Source organism: Primulina eburnea, chromosome 1, assembly GCF_022965805.1.
Source record: "Primulina eburnea isolate SZY01 chromosome 1, ASM2296580v1, whole genome shotgun sequence".
NCBI classification, from domain to species: domain Eukaryota; kingdom Viridiplantae; phylum Streptophyta; class Magnoliopsida; order Lamiales; family Gesneriaceae; genus Primulina; species Primulina eburnea.
Genome location: NC_133101.1, coordinates 56,084,226 through 56,098,194, shown reverse-complemented (window position 1 = coordinate 56,098,194; position 13,969 = coordinate 56,084,226). Strand labels below are relative to the sequence as shown.

Sequence of the window (13,969 nt, the reverse complement as noted above, 5' to 3'; positions counted from 1 at the left end):
TGAAAGACAAGGTTTATGCATAAATTCATAATTATATACAAGTAAGTAATTACTCCAATTTATAATAATTCCCAAATATATTATTAATAAGGCTTCACATCAAAAACTTTATTCAACTCTAAAAAAAGCAAAACAACTCTTTTCGGAATTGTGTTTATCTAGAAACCTTTTTGAAAAAGATAATATAAATATATATTGTACGAATAAAATACTGTTAAACGCTGGAAGTTGCCCTTCAATTGGCAGCTCCCACAAATCTTCCACGCTACTGCACCAGCAGCCATGTCTTCAATCACGCGCCTCCTTGTCCTTGTACTCAGCTTACTCGCCATCTTCTCCGCCGCCAGCTCTCTCACAGTGTACGAAGTTCTCCAAGCCTACGGATTCCCCATAGGTCTCCTGCCTAAAGGCGTGACGGGCTACGAACTGGACTCCAGCACGGGAAATTTCGCGGTATACCTGAACAAAACCTGCACCTTCACCATCGAAGGATACGACCTCAAGTACAAGACCAAAATCACCGGCACGATTACGAAGAAGAAGATCAGCAATCTGACCGGTATTCAAGTTAAGATACTGTTTTTCTGGATCGACATTGTGGTGGTGACGAAGAACGGGGATGATATCGACCTCTCCGTCGGCATCGCGTCTGCTGATTTCCCAGCCGATAATTTCGAGGAGAGCCCCGAGTGTGGTTGTGGATTCGACTGTGTGGACGGAAACGGTCGCCGATTCAGCTTCAATAGGCTTCTACCTCTTCTCGAAGCATAACGAAGCCGGACGGAACGACGACGTTACACGCTCCGAGAATATATCGTAGGCGGATCTTCGAATTCAGAGCTGCTGAGGTAGGGAATATCCCCTTTGAATCCGTTGAAGTAGTCAAAATTGCACGGCTTGTTATCATAATAATAAAGATCCAAAAACGTGGTTTGGTTTTACTTCCGAAATTCACAAATGGTTGCATCGTGGGTCACATCCTTTTCACTCCAATGCCACAATTAAATATTTATTTCGTTTCAACAAAGGTGAGGATTGTTAAAACCAATCCTCTTTTTTCTCATGTAAATATCATTTGTTTGAATGCATATAATCTTGTAATAGTGATTTTGCATTGATCGACAAGCATTTTGAAATGGACAAAAATTCGTATGAGATGATTTTACGGTGTGGTCGTATTTTGTTAGACATATATCTTACTTGAATTATCTATAAAAAAATATTATTTTTCATGTTAAAACTATCATTTTTTATTATGAATATGATAGTATAAAAATTTAGATTATTTCGACAAACTGCGTTGGTTGATATTTTGTTTTATTTTTAAATTATGAGAACCGCAACTGTTTTTCTTTTGTATTGAGTAAAACCATGGTTGACGGAGTATTGGATAAATAGGTTGATTTGATGTTACACGTGGGGGCAATGATTTATATGATTTGGATGTACAAGATTCACGTGTCCCTATATGTAGGATGAAATCAATCGGATAAAGTCGTCCAAATATTGATAAGAAAAATTAAATTATGATTTTTTTGTTGGCAAAAATATCGTGTGAGACAGTCTTACAGGTCGTATTTTGTGAGACGAATATATTATTAGGTTCATCTATATAAAAATGTTATTTTTTATGTTAAAAGTATTATTTTTTATTATCACATATAAAAATTCGTGAGATCGTTTCAAAAAGACATATTTTTTCTTGTTTGAGGTTTTAATTGCATCGGATAACAATATTTTAAAATTTAGATGTAAGCAAAAATTATAATACACAAATCGATTATTATTACAAAAATAATTATTATTTGTCATATAAATAAACATGAATTAGCTTTTATAATGAATTTTAGTTAATGTATATAATATTTTTATTTGATGTTGGTTTAAAGCGCGTGTGCTACACTCCCCCCCTTAAAGGTTGACTGTCTGGCTAATATGGCAATTTGCAACTGCCAACTCCTCGAACCAATCCATTTAATTTACAATAGACAAAACGCAACTTGTTGGGTTCCCTTTTCTTTGTTTTTCAGATCAACACTGATCCCCGAATTTGTCTCTAATCAGATTTCAATTGATTTTCTTTTATACGAGAATTCCGAATTTTGGGCACTCCTCTAATTCATCCGTCCTTATTGCCGTCGTCAGATTGAATTGATCGCAATATCTTGGTTTTTTGCTCGTAATCTTCTTTCTCCTTCCATAAACTAGAGTTGGATCAAGAATATACAGAGAATGCCGTCAAAATACCAAAGACTTTGCTTTACCATCCTCTCTCTCATCTTTTTATCCGCTGTGGCTGCCACCTCCACCGCTCCCACGGCCTACGAATTGCTCCAGTCCTACGATTTTCCTGTGGGGATCCTCCCAAAAGGCATAACCCACTATGATCTTGACCCGTCGTCTGGCAGATTCGACGCCTATTTAAACGGCTCTTGCAGTTTTTCTTTGGAAGGATCTTATCAATTGAAGTACAATCCTAGAATCAGTGGTAATATATACAAAGATACGCTGACTAATTTATCTGGGGTCAGGGTTAAAGTACTTTTTCTCTGGTTAAATATTGTGGAAGTCAGGAGGAATGGTGAAAATCTTGAGTTTTCTGTGGGGGTTGCATCTGCGGAGTTTCCAATCGATAACTTTTATGTTTGTCCTCAATGCGGGTGTGGATTGAATTGTAAATCTTTGGAAGAGAAGTGCAAAAGGGGCAATCTTAGGAGTATTTCTCTTGTTTCTGAGATTTAGGTGAGGTGGATATGATTTTGCCATGTTGTCTTTGTATACTTTCATGGCAGCTTTCTTACATATGTTATTCGTCCGATAAAAGATTAATTCTTTTGCTTAATTATATCAAATATGTGGACTATTATCTCGGTTATGAAACTGGAAGTGAATAGTAATCTATAATATGGTTAGTGGACAATGGAGCAACCTGAGTATTTTGTGATTGGAATAGTGATTCTATATGTGCATCTTGTGTAATTTCCGGTGATTAATATTGTTTTACGGGCTTGATGAATTGAGTTGCGTTTATAAAAATCACCTCCTGCCTCATTTTGTGTTTTGATGTGTATTTGTTTGAATCCCTGACCGGAACATTTGATGTAGTCAGATTCATCAACCATCCTCTGTCCTGATAGCATCTTCTGTGCCATTCTTCGAAAGCATTCACTGGCTGTTGGGTGTAATTGTTGCTTTCTATAGAAGAACATAATCACAAATTTACGCCGAAACCTATTGAGGATTGTATTAAATTGTTTAGAGACTCAGTTGAGTGAAATTGCTGACATGATGTAATGAGTTACTGAAAATGGATTGAACTTTGAAAGAGGTGGAGAAATGATGTGAAAGCTGTACAGATATAAAATCTGGGGCACAAGAGAGCTTAGATTTTTTATTGTGGTCGAAGTCGTGATTAGGGTAAGCACCTTGCAATGGTAATGCAATCTGTTAACTTGTTCCGCCCCCAATCTGTCGACGTGCAAGCTATTATAACTTTCATTTCATTTTATTGTGTTCTTGAATCCACCACCTATATGTCAAGTCCTAAATTTTCAATCTTAGAAGAGATGACCTTGTTTTGTTTGCTGTCTGCTGAATTAAACATTGAAGGGGATAGTGTTTTGATGTGTGATTCAAGGTTGACTTCTGCTGAATTAAACATTGTCGGGGATAGTGTTTTGATGTGTGATTCAAGGTTGACTTTTTCTTTGCTCTTTGTTTGTTGTACCTCTTGGGTAAAGGCAATGACCCCACCGGGTATAACACATTTGGTGGGTAATAGCCGTTAAATAGGTCGCACAATGCGGGCCAACTATGAAGCTACGCCGAGAGTAAAACTTGCCACTTTTATCCACATGCCCGCTATACGCCTGCTTACAATCACTTGCCACTTGCATGCTCCAAATCCAACTCCAGCACAACAATTATCAAGATGGCCCTTCCACTTCAATCTAGTTCAAATACAATTATTTGAGACAAGATATGGATCCAATAATAGCTCATTATTCCGGATTTAAAGACAAAAATTTGCAAAAAAGATAAATTAACTTTTCTGTTAAACTTACAACTTTTTTTAAAAAAAATCTAGTTTATATTCTATGGCAATAAAATTCAATAATATCCATCTTTATATAAAGAAATTGTTAGATTTTATTCGCGAGGACATAACATAACAAATAGAGTTCATTAATGATCGTTTTTCATTTTGTGTGTGTTGAAACTAACTAGCTGGATTGGGATCTTTTATATATATTGATCCCAGGATGAGATCGGAAATGTGGGGTGAAGGAGAAAAAGAGGTGGTAGAGTTGGGAGAGGAAGGGAAGTTTGCGATGGTGGCGGCCTATCTGGAGGAGCAAGTTAAACTGGAACTCCTTGCATATCTCAAAATCGATTTAGCGGTGTTCACTTGGTCGGCAGGGGAGCTCTGTGGTGTTGATCCCAGCTTAGGGAACATTATCTAAATGTCTCGCCCGGGGTTCACCCTATCAAGTAAAATTGAAGGCAATTTGTTCCAGATAAAGATAAAGAGATCAAAGAGGGGGTCAAGGAACTATTTGAAGGCGTGTACATCAAGGATACCTGGTTGTCCAATGTTGTGCTAGTTCAAAAGATGTCGGGGGAAGTGGATAATGTGCATGGGAAGTGGATAATGTGCATTTATTTTCGAAATTTTAGCAAAGCTTATCCGAAAGATTCTACAGACTGACTATGATAGATCAGTTAGTAGACTCCGTCGCTAACCATAAACATTTGTGCTTTATGGAAGCCTACCAAGCCTATCATCAAATCACATTGGCTGAAACATGTCGTGAAAAAGTGAGTTTTGTCACTTCTGACGGGACTTAATGTTATGTGCTGATGTCCTTTGGACAAAAAAATGCACGTGTGACCTATCAGCGATAGATGAGGTGTTCGCCCAACAAATGAGAAAAAATATGGAAGTATATATGGATGATATATTGGTAAAGTCTGCGTATTGTTTGGGTCTCCTGGCCAGTCCTCAAGAGACTTACAACACGCTCAGGTCCCAAAGGCTTAAGTTAAATCCGCAAAATTATGTTTCGGAGTAAAGAGTGGGAAATTATTAGGATTCATGGTGAATGGAATAGGGATTGAGGCGAACCCGTAAAAGATGAAGACATTTGAATATTGAATACATGGTATCTCCTTGGAATTAACAAGAAGTACAACAAATATAGGGTAGGATCGCGACCCTCCCTCGGTTTATATCTAGGTCAGCTCATCGAAGTATGTATTTCTTTCTCAACTTGCAAAAAATAGAAATTTGAATGGAGCCTGGAATGCGACAGAGCTTTTGATGAGTTAAAAAAATATCCGTTTGAAATCATGGTTATTGCCAATCCTGCTTTGGGAGAACGATTGTGGGTATATCTATAAGCCATTGAGGGGGCCGTCAGCTTGGTATTGGTAAAATTGCAAGATTATGTCCAATGTATACTACATGTCACATGCCCTCAAATGCGCCGAGGTTAGATATTCCGTGTTAAAAAATTGGTGCTCATTCTGTTCATGATATCTCAGAAGCTAAGGTCCTATTTTCCAACACATCATGTTATTGTGCTCACAAAAAACTCTTTGGCGAGTATAATTGAAACGTCTCCTATTCGTTTTCTTAAAACGTGCTAGATTTGTTTTTTAACCTCATTTAACATCGGCCGAACCATAAAATATTTTTGACAGCATTTTAAAATAAACATCCAACTGCCATTTAAAAATCCAAAGGAAAATATTTTAAAGCATAAAATCGTCAAACATTTTACCAACCTAAAAACATTATTTGAAAAGTATAGCTCATACTATAACCTCTCAAAAATCTCTCATAACATAAATAAAAGACAAAAATATCTTTAACATTACTTAAAATCATAAATAATAACTAGTGCGGAAAGCTAGCGTCGGTCCTCGGGTTATGTGCACTTTCAGTCCAGCAAAGTCGACCATCAAGACCTCCATTATCATATTCATAATCAATATCACATGCATCAATCACACCTAGTGAGCCTAAAGACTCAACACGTCATATTCTTGATAACAAGTAATACGTAATACAGTTAACATATAACAGTGAAAAATATTTGTACTTAAAATATCGTTTTCATGAAGATGCATAAACATAAACATTTTCATGATGCATAAAACTTTTAAATTAAAACATTTTCATAATCTTATGCATAAACATTTTCATATAAACATATACATATTCATATCCATATTCATATCAACATATCCATGTCCTCATATTCATATTAACATATTCATATTCATGTTCGTGTATGTTGAATTTAGATCGTGATTGTGACTCGTATTCTTAAACGTATTGGGCGATGGATCCATCTAAAGAAAACCACAGTACTGGGAGGCGGGGACACTAGCAACACTCTCACCGGTCAACTGAGCCTTGGCCTACGTATTAACATATTCGTATTCGTATTCGTATTCATATTCGTATCAAGAAAAAACGACCGTCGGGCTCCCACTGGTACCATAACCCTCACGATATTTCCAACATGTAGTAATCACAATCCCTTCACATTCTTCAACATGTTATCATCACTTAATAAAAACATGCATATAATATCATTTTTATTTTGAAACCAAGCATGCAACATGTCTTTTAAATGCCCATATTTAAATTATAAAAATCATAGACATTTAAAAATCATAACTTAACATATTAAAAATCATAAATATCCATGAACATTTTAAAATAAACATTTTTACATCATTAATGTTTAAAATAAACATTTTAGCATATACAATTGACATATTATCATATAAACATCCATAATCATTGAAAATAATCATATTAGCATATAAAACAGCATTACGGACACTGTCATGACGTTTACTAATTTTCAGGTGTAAAAAGACAGTTTTACCCCTGGATGTAAAATTTCTCGTTTTAGACATTTTCTTAATTTCATTGACACTAACATGTCCCAAATAATTATTTAAGCCTACATGAATTTTTTCCATATTTTTATTTAGCCTAAAATGAGGACTTTTAAATTAATCTTTAAATGTGACGTATTAATGCATTTTAATCCCGAATTAAGCCAAACATTAATATAAAATTCCTAAATTAAAAAATTAGACTTCTAATAATTATTCAGCTTAAACCAATTTCCATAATTTTATAAAGCTTAAAACTAGGTTTTTCAATTAACTCGTTAATTAGCGTTTCGTGTGGCGATTAAATCTCGAATAAATCCAAAACTCATTATTTTGATCCCAAATTTTAAACATAACATTTTTAGTATTTATTCTACCCTTCCATGTCATGAGCCACATCCATGGACCCACGGATTCAATTTTTACTTCTTTAATTTTTGTTTTTGACCCTTTATCGAACACACCGAGCCATCTCCTAATTTACTCGAGCCACGACCGAGCCACCTCGAGCCAAACCCTATCCAACACACCTAGGCACCATCCTGAACCATTAGCACCCATTGTACCTGACTCTAAGCCCCAAAACCGAAGCAACACATGAGCTGCAGAACAGCCCCAAAAACCCGCCTAGGCACCCTTGAGCCAAACTCGTTATTCCATGAGCCAAGCTCGAACCACCATGAGCCAAACTCGAGCCAGACCCCCTATGGACCATACTGGACCCTTAGCACCCCTAGGAACCGACAATGAGCTCGAACCAAAGCCTCAGCAGGAGCTGCAAGCCATGGCGGAGACTCCTACTTGGATAGGACTCTAAGTTTTCTTCCCTAGCCACTTAACCAACGATCCAGCCCTTGAACCATCCCATCAAGACTCATCCTAGGACCTTAATACATGTCCCAAACCGTAGCCAAGAGCCTTGGTCCAGCCCCTGACTGACACCCTAAGGCCGAACACCTACAGCCCTTCATGAGACCCACTTCTGTACAGCACACGTTTCTGGTTCCAGCCTTCTATCCAGCCAACCAGACCCTAAAACACCCTAACTAGGATCATACTAGGACCCTAAAGAGTCGACCTAGCCTAGCCCAGATCCCCCAGGCTGAGCCATCTCTCCTGTACAAGGTGCTGCACATCTGCGCCACTTCCTTGAAACTCACGGGTGGGAGTCCTAGCTTGCTAGGACTCCTCCCGGCCCTCTTGACTCGAGTCCTAGCGTGGCTAGGACTCTTCCCTTGACCCCTCACGTACCCTAGCCAAGCTCTGGTCCCAACCGAATCCAAGCTCAGCCTTTACTCCCCATAACCCGAGCCCCTTGATCACATGACATATTTATGGTACCAGCTTGCACGCTTCTTGTTTGCTGCGTTTGGGTGTTGTTCTAGACCTTTAAACTTTGTGTAAAACACTCTTAATCCACACCCTAACCATGGCAGCCCCTTAACACAAATTAAACATGATTTTTGGAATTAAAAACACAAGTTTAAAGCATATATGCACATAGTTACGAAAATAGGACTTGGTGACTTGTTTTCATGCAAATTTATAAACAATTACATAATATGGTATGATGATGAGTAAAAAGAGAATATGGCGTACCTTTGCGTTTTAAACGCACGAATAAACGTTGACGATTTGTGAAGAACGGGGCAAGACCTTGGCTAGACTTTTCCTTGCAAAACTCTCGGTTTTTCCCTTCAATTATTGTAGATGTGTGTGTCGTGTGTTGGGGTGGGGGAGAGTTTTCTGAATTTTTAATGAGTGTGGGGCGTGAGTTATGAGTGTGGGGGATGATTTTTAATATATTTTATATTTAATTAATTACTAATTAGGCTTAGGCCCATTAAACATATAATTAGCCCCATTTAAGCTCATTAGTGATTAATTAAAATATTAAAAATAATTTTTGCTTAAATAAGTTTGTGAATTTGTTACTCGGGTTGCCAAAACGTTTGCATTTTTGTTGAAAAACCAACACCGATAAAAATTACGTCTCAGCGTATAAAATCACAGTAAAAACCTCATATTTTCAAAAATAAGAAAAAGCATCACCCATACTTTAGATAATAAAAAACAATTAACGAATAAAAACATTTTCTATTTTTTCAGCCATCGGTCTCCGTTCCTCGATCGCAAGTCGAATAGCCTTTAAAAATACATTTTTATGTAACAATGTAGAAAATATATTTTACACATGTAAATATGCACAACATAATTAATTCCTGTAATTAAAACAATTAATTGAAATACACAAGTAATTTAATAATTGTATGCATGTGGTTTGCGTGGACTTTTAAATTTTTGGGGCGTTACAATGATATCCGGTATGAATCAAGAACAACCATCAAGGTGCAAGCCTTATCGAATTTCTTAACCGAAATGTTGCGGGAACAAATTTTAGATATGTGAAAAATTTATGTGGACGGATCGGCCTGTAATAAGGGAAGAGAGGTGTGTGTGATGTGGGTATCACCAAAGGTTGACAAGGTGAAGTTGACAATATGTTTAGATTTCAATAAATCTAACAATGAGGCAGAGTACAAGCCTTGTCCTCGTCGGATTGCAAACAACCAAGAGTGTGGGGGCCACAGGAGAATTCACATATTTTCATACTCTCAGTTGGTTGCCCAACAAATCAATGGAAACTACGAGGTCAAGAATGAAAAAATGATCGAACATGTCAAAATTATTCATCGAATGAAAGAAGCATTCGAGAAAATAGTTTTTGAGCAAGTTCCAAGGAAGAAAAACGAGTCTTTCATTCGAGAAAATAGTTTTTGAGCAAGTTCCAGGAAGGAAAACGAGAAGGCAGGCCAGTTGGCTCGAATGGATAGCTCACTACATAGTTGGAAAGATCGAGGTGTACTTATGCAAGTGGAACTAGTCCTCACAAGAGTTCGATATTTTTTGAGTTAAAAGAAAGAGATTGGAGGAATGTAGTATCTGATTATCTGGATTGAGGAGTGCTTCCCGTAGAGGTGGGGCGAGCTAGGAGATTTAAGGTGAGAGCTCTGCTGTTTATAATGATTAATTGAAGAAGTCTTGTACAAAAATTCTTACTCTCAACCTCTACTCTGTTGTTTATGTAAAGACGAATTTGATTATATTGTAAGATAAATGCATGAGAGATGTTGTGGGAATCATCTAGGAGCCTATGAGTAAGCTCGGAAAGTTCTTTTGCCTGGACATTATTGGCCATTTGTGTTGGAGAACATGGTGATATCTTGTTATAGTTGTCAAAGGCACACTACCCTCCAGCACCGACCTAATCAGCTTATGAGGGCAGCGATCTCTACTTGTCCTTTTGATCAATGAGACATTGAAATTGTTGGGCATTTTCCGATTTCTCCAGCTTTAAGAAATTTTTTCTAGTGGTTGAGGATTATTTTTTGAAGTGGGTATAGGCGAAACCCTCAGCACGTATATCTGTTGAAATTTTTGTAGAAAAACATTGTTTGCAGGTATAAAGTGTTGATAAAATTGATTTTTGATATTGGAGAACACTTTCAGAGGATAGAGATTCAAGTTTGTGTCATATGAAAATATATCAGACTTTTATCTAGGTGACTCACCCACAAATAATGGAGAAGTAGAAGTCACAAACCGGGCCTTGATGCAAGATTTGAAAGCCAGGTTAGGCCGATCTCAAGGGTTATGGTGGAGGAGCTCTCGAAGTGTCGTCTAGGCTTAACGAACTAATCCCCAGGAGGGGACCAAAAAAACTTCTTTCAGCCTAATAAATGGAAATTAGGTCGTGCTCCCATAAAAAATCAGAGCAGAATCTGCTTGGATCATATATTACAATGAAGATAATACCAATGGTCGGGCCACAGATTTGGATCCGATGGACAAAAAGAGGGAAATTGTAGTCATTCACATTGAAGCCTATAAGAATCGTATCAATCCCACTTATAATCGACGAATCATTAAGAATGAGGTTTTGAAGAAGGTTCAATTTGGGCATTTGGTTCATTAAATCAGCACTCCTTTAACTCAGTGAACACATAAAAAAAAATATTTCTTGATAAGAAAAAAAAAATGTTATTGTTATCCCTTGATCCTTGTTTTTTGGGCCCTATTTGGGCTATGTGGAAGTGACGAATTGCTAAATCTCAAATTCTAGCCCAATATAGATAGCCCAAAAACGAATCCACACCCTTCGCAATGAACGTCGAAGCTTTGTTAGAAATTCAATTAGAGCAAGTCACCAGAAGACGGCCGTATCCATGGCGGAGGTTAACCCTACGGCTACTGACATCCAACCCAACATGACAATCTACATTAACAACCTCAACGAGAAAACCAAGCTCGACGGTATGTTCTTTAATTCACGTAATTTTGTAAAAAAAAATTGATATTACTTTTGTTTTGTTAGTAAAGATGCAGCGGAATGATTTTGTTTTTGTTTGTCTATAGAGTTGAAAAAATCTCTGCTCGCTGTGTTTTCTCAGTTCGGGAAAATATTGGAGGTTTTAGCGTTCAAAACCCTAAAACACAAGGGGCAAGCATGGGTCGTTTTCGAGGAGGTTTCTTCCGCCGCCAATGCGCATCGTCAGATGCAAGGGTTTCCGTTTTACGACAAGCCCATGGTGTGCTTTTCTGATTTTTAAAATTTCTCTTTTGCAGTATTTTACTTGAATTTCAGTTTCGTTTTTAACGAGATATTATTCACTAGTTGCTATCTTACCAGAAAAATGAATCGAGTTAATGCTATTCATTTGTTCCAGCTGTTTCGGTTCACATCTATGGTTCTACATTCTGATTAGTGAAGCAATTAGGTGCACGACTGAATCTTGCCTTAATATTAGAAGAAAAACTCCAACTAAATTCATATAAAAACGAGAAAAATCTAAATCCCCATGGACAGTTTGTGTCTATAGGCTTTGTATTGCGTGTAATGAGCGGATTGGTTAACAGTAACTCAAGCTCCGGGCAATTGCTCGTCTTTCTTGATATTTTCCCATGGAGCAAGGGTGCATTTGTTTTTGCAGTCACATCGTGATAGCCTCATTGGTCGAGAGATGTGAATATAGCATCGATAATTTGTTATTACTCTGCTAATATATGTGAGATTCTCTTTTCTTGATGTTTCCCCATGGAGCAAGGGTGCATTTGTTTTTGCAGTCACCTCGTGATAGCCTCATTGGTTGAGAAATGTGAATATAGCATCGATAATTTCTTATTATATGTGAGATTCTCTTTTTCTGTGTTTGAAAGTATTTTAATTGTATACCTATGGCAGAGGATACAATATGCAAAGACAAAATCAGATATCATTGCAAAGGCAGATGGAACTTTTATGCCTCGAGAAAAAAGAAGGAAGCATGACGATAGAGGTAAGTCATCTTTCTAGAGCAATTTAATGTATGAATGTAACTGTATTTTCTTATTTTATGGTGAAATGATGTTTGTTTTAGGTAAAAATTCCAAATCACAAGCTAAATGAGCAATTGTGCTACAAAACCATTCATACATTCTTCTGTAATCTGTCTCCATCACTCTGCCTTCCTTTTATAAGTGCGGTGTTGCAAAAATTAAAACTTATATGCATTCAAGACAATGAAGTTGTATGGTATTTTACAACAAATTTGAAAAGTGAAATGCATGTTAACATATTTTTTGATGTGATCTAGTGGGCTTCATTATTAACATGTTAAATATGTTTATGAAGATATGAGGGCCTGCAATTTTATGTAACAGAAGGTGTGGTATCGAAACTTAGCTCTGAACTGTGGCTTGTATATTCTTATGAGTATGAATTTGTATTTGTTATACAACATATACGGATGTTAATTTGTCTCTCATTTCGTGGGTATCTGTCTATTCCCTAATCGGATTCAGGAATAGTATTGCTTCTTACATATATGGCTATTGGATTGTATAGAGCAGAGAATTCAAAAAGTTGATAATGTCTGTTGTTCACAGTATACTTGAAACGTGTTTCCTGGAATTTGGGTAATGAAATCTATAGTTTTTAAGATTTGTGGGTGGAGTACAATATTGAGAAAAAGGGTGCATTTTCTTCAGGACCTTTCGCATTCACTAATTTTTTTCGTGGCCGTTTATTTCGGCCGGATGCTTCTCTGTGTGATGCAGGAAGAAAGAAAAAGGATCAAACTGATGCTAATCAGGCATCAACGGGTCTGAATCCTGCATATGCTGGTGCCTATGGTGCTGCCCCTCCTGTAAGGATATCTAGGACTTTGTCCTGATATAGTTCTTTGCATTTTTGTCTCCATTGTCTATTATTTTCTGTTTTTCTAGGAATTCTGGACTCATTATATTTTTGCGTGGTGCAGTTGTCTCAAATACCATTTGCAGGTGCAAGGGCTGTTCCAGAGGCTCCTGCTCCACCGAATAACATCTTATTCATTCAGAATCTTCCTCCTCAGACAACTTCAATGATGTTGCAAATGCTGTTCAGTCAATGTCCTGGATTTAAGGAAGTTAGGATGGTTGAAGCAAAGCCAGGAATTGCTTTTGTTGAGTACGAGAATGAAATGCAGTCTACAGTTGCAATGCAGGGGCTTCAAGGATTCAAGATAACCGAAGACAATCCAATGTTGATCACCTATGCCAAAAAGTAGATCTTTTTTACCGAGTTATTCCATGTTTTAATATTGTATCAACCTTAATTTAGTGGAATTCACGAACTGATGTTTCTTGTACTCATTTATAGTGCAAAGTTATTTCGGGCGTTAAATATATTGTTTTTACCTTATGCAGTTAGAAAAATACATATACGACACACCAAAAGAGTGAAGATGATAAACATATTTGATCAATAGGATAATTAAAAAAGATTGATACGAATTTGAAATGAAGGGATACATAAAATAGGAGGATAAATTTTGTAAAACGGTGGATTAATTTTATACATTTTATTCATTCACCAAAATATCCTTCACCGTTCCCTTTTTTTTCCTCCTCTTGCACATTCTCTCCTTCCCTGCGCTTTTTATTTTTTTTTCTGCGTAACAGGAAAGGGACAGTAGCTTGAGTATTAAAATATACGTTTTAATACACCGCTAATTTTATCCGATATTAAAATATG

General features: G+C 36.9%; 2 protein-coding genes across 2 annotated transcripts; both read left to right on the top strand.

Moving 5' to 3' along the window:
- The first annotated feature begins 1,859 nt into the window (after nt 1–1,859).
- Nucleotides 1,860–2,866, top strand: LOC140812759 (uncharacterized protein At5g01610-like). The gene has a single exon (XM_073171121.1). The coding sequence runs from the start codon at nt 2,233–2,235 to the stop codon at nt 2,740–2,742; it is 510 nt and encodes a 169-aa protein (XP_073027222.1). The 5' UTR covers nt 1,860–2,232; the 3' UTR covers nt 2,743–2,866.
- An 8,193-nt stretch (nt 2,867–11,059) lies between these two features.
- LOC140832342 (U1 small nuclear ribonucleoprotein A) lies at nt 11,060–13,618 on the top strand. Its single transcript, XM_073196310.1, has 5 exons — nt 11,060–11,229; nt 11,332–11,504; nt 12,158–12,251; nt 13,012–13,100; nt 13,215–13,618. The coding sequence occupies exons 1-5, from the start codon at nt 11,142–11,144 to the stop codon at nt 13,500–13,502; spliced, it is 732 nt and encodes a 243-aa protein (XP_073052411.1). The 5' UTR covers nt 11,060–11,141; the 3' UTR covers nt 13,503–13,618.
- The last annotated feature ends 351 nt before the right edge of the window (nt 13,619–13,969 follow it).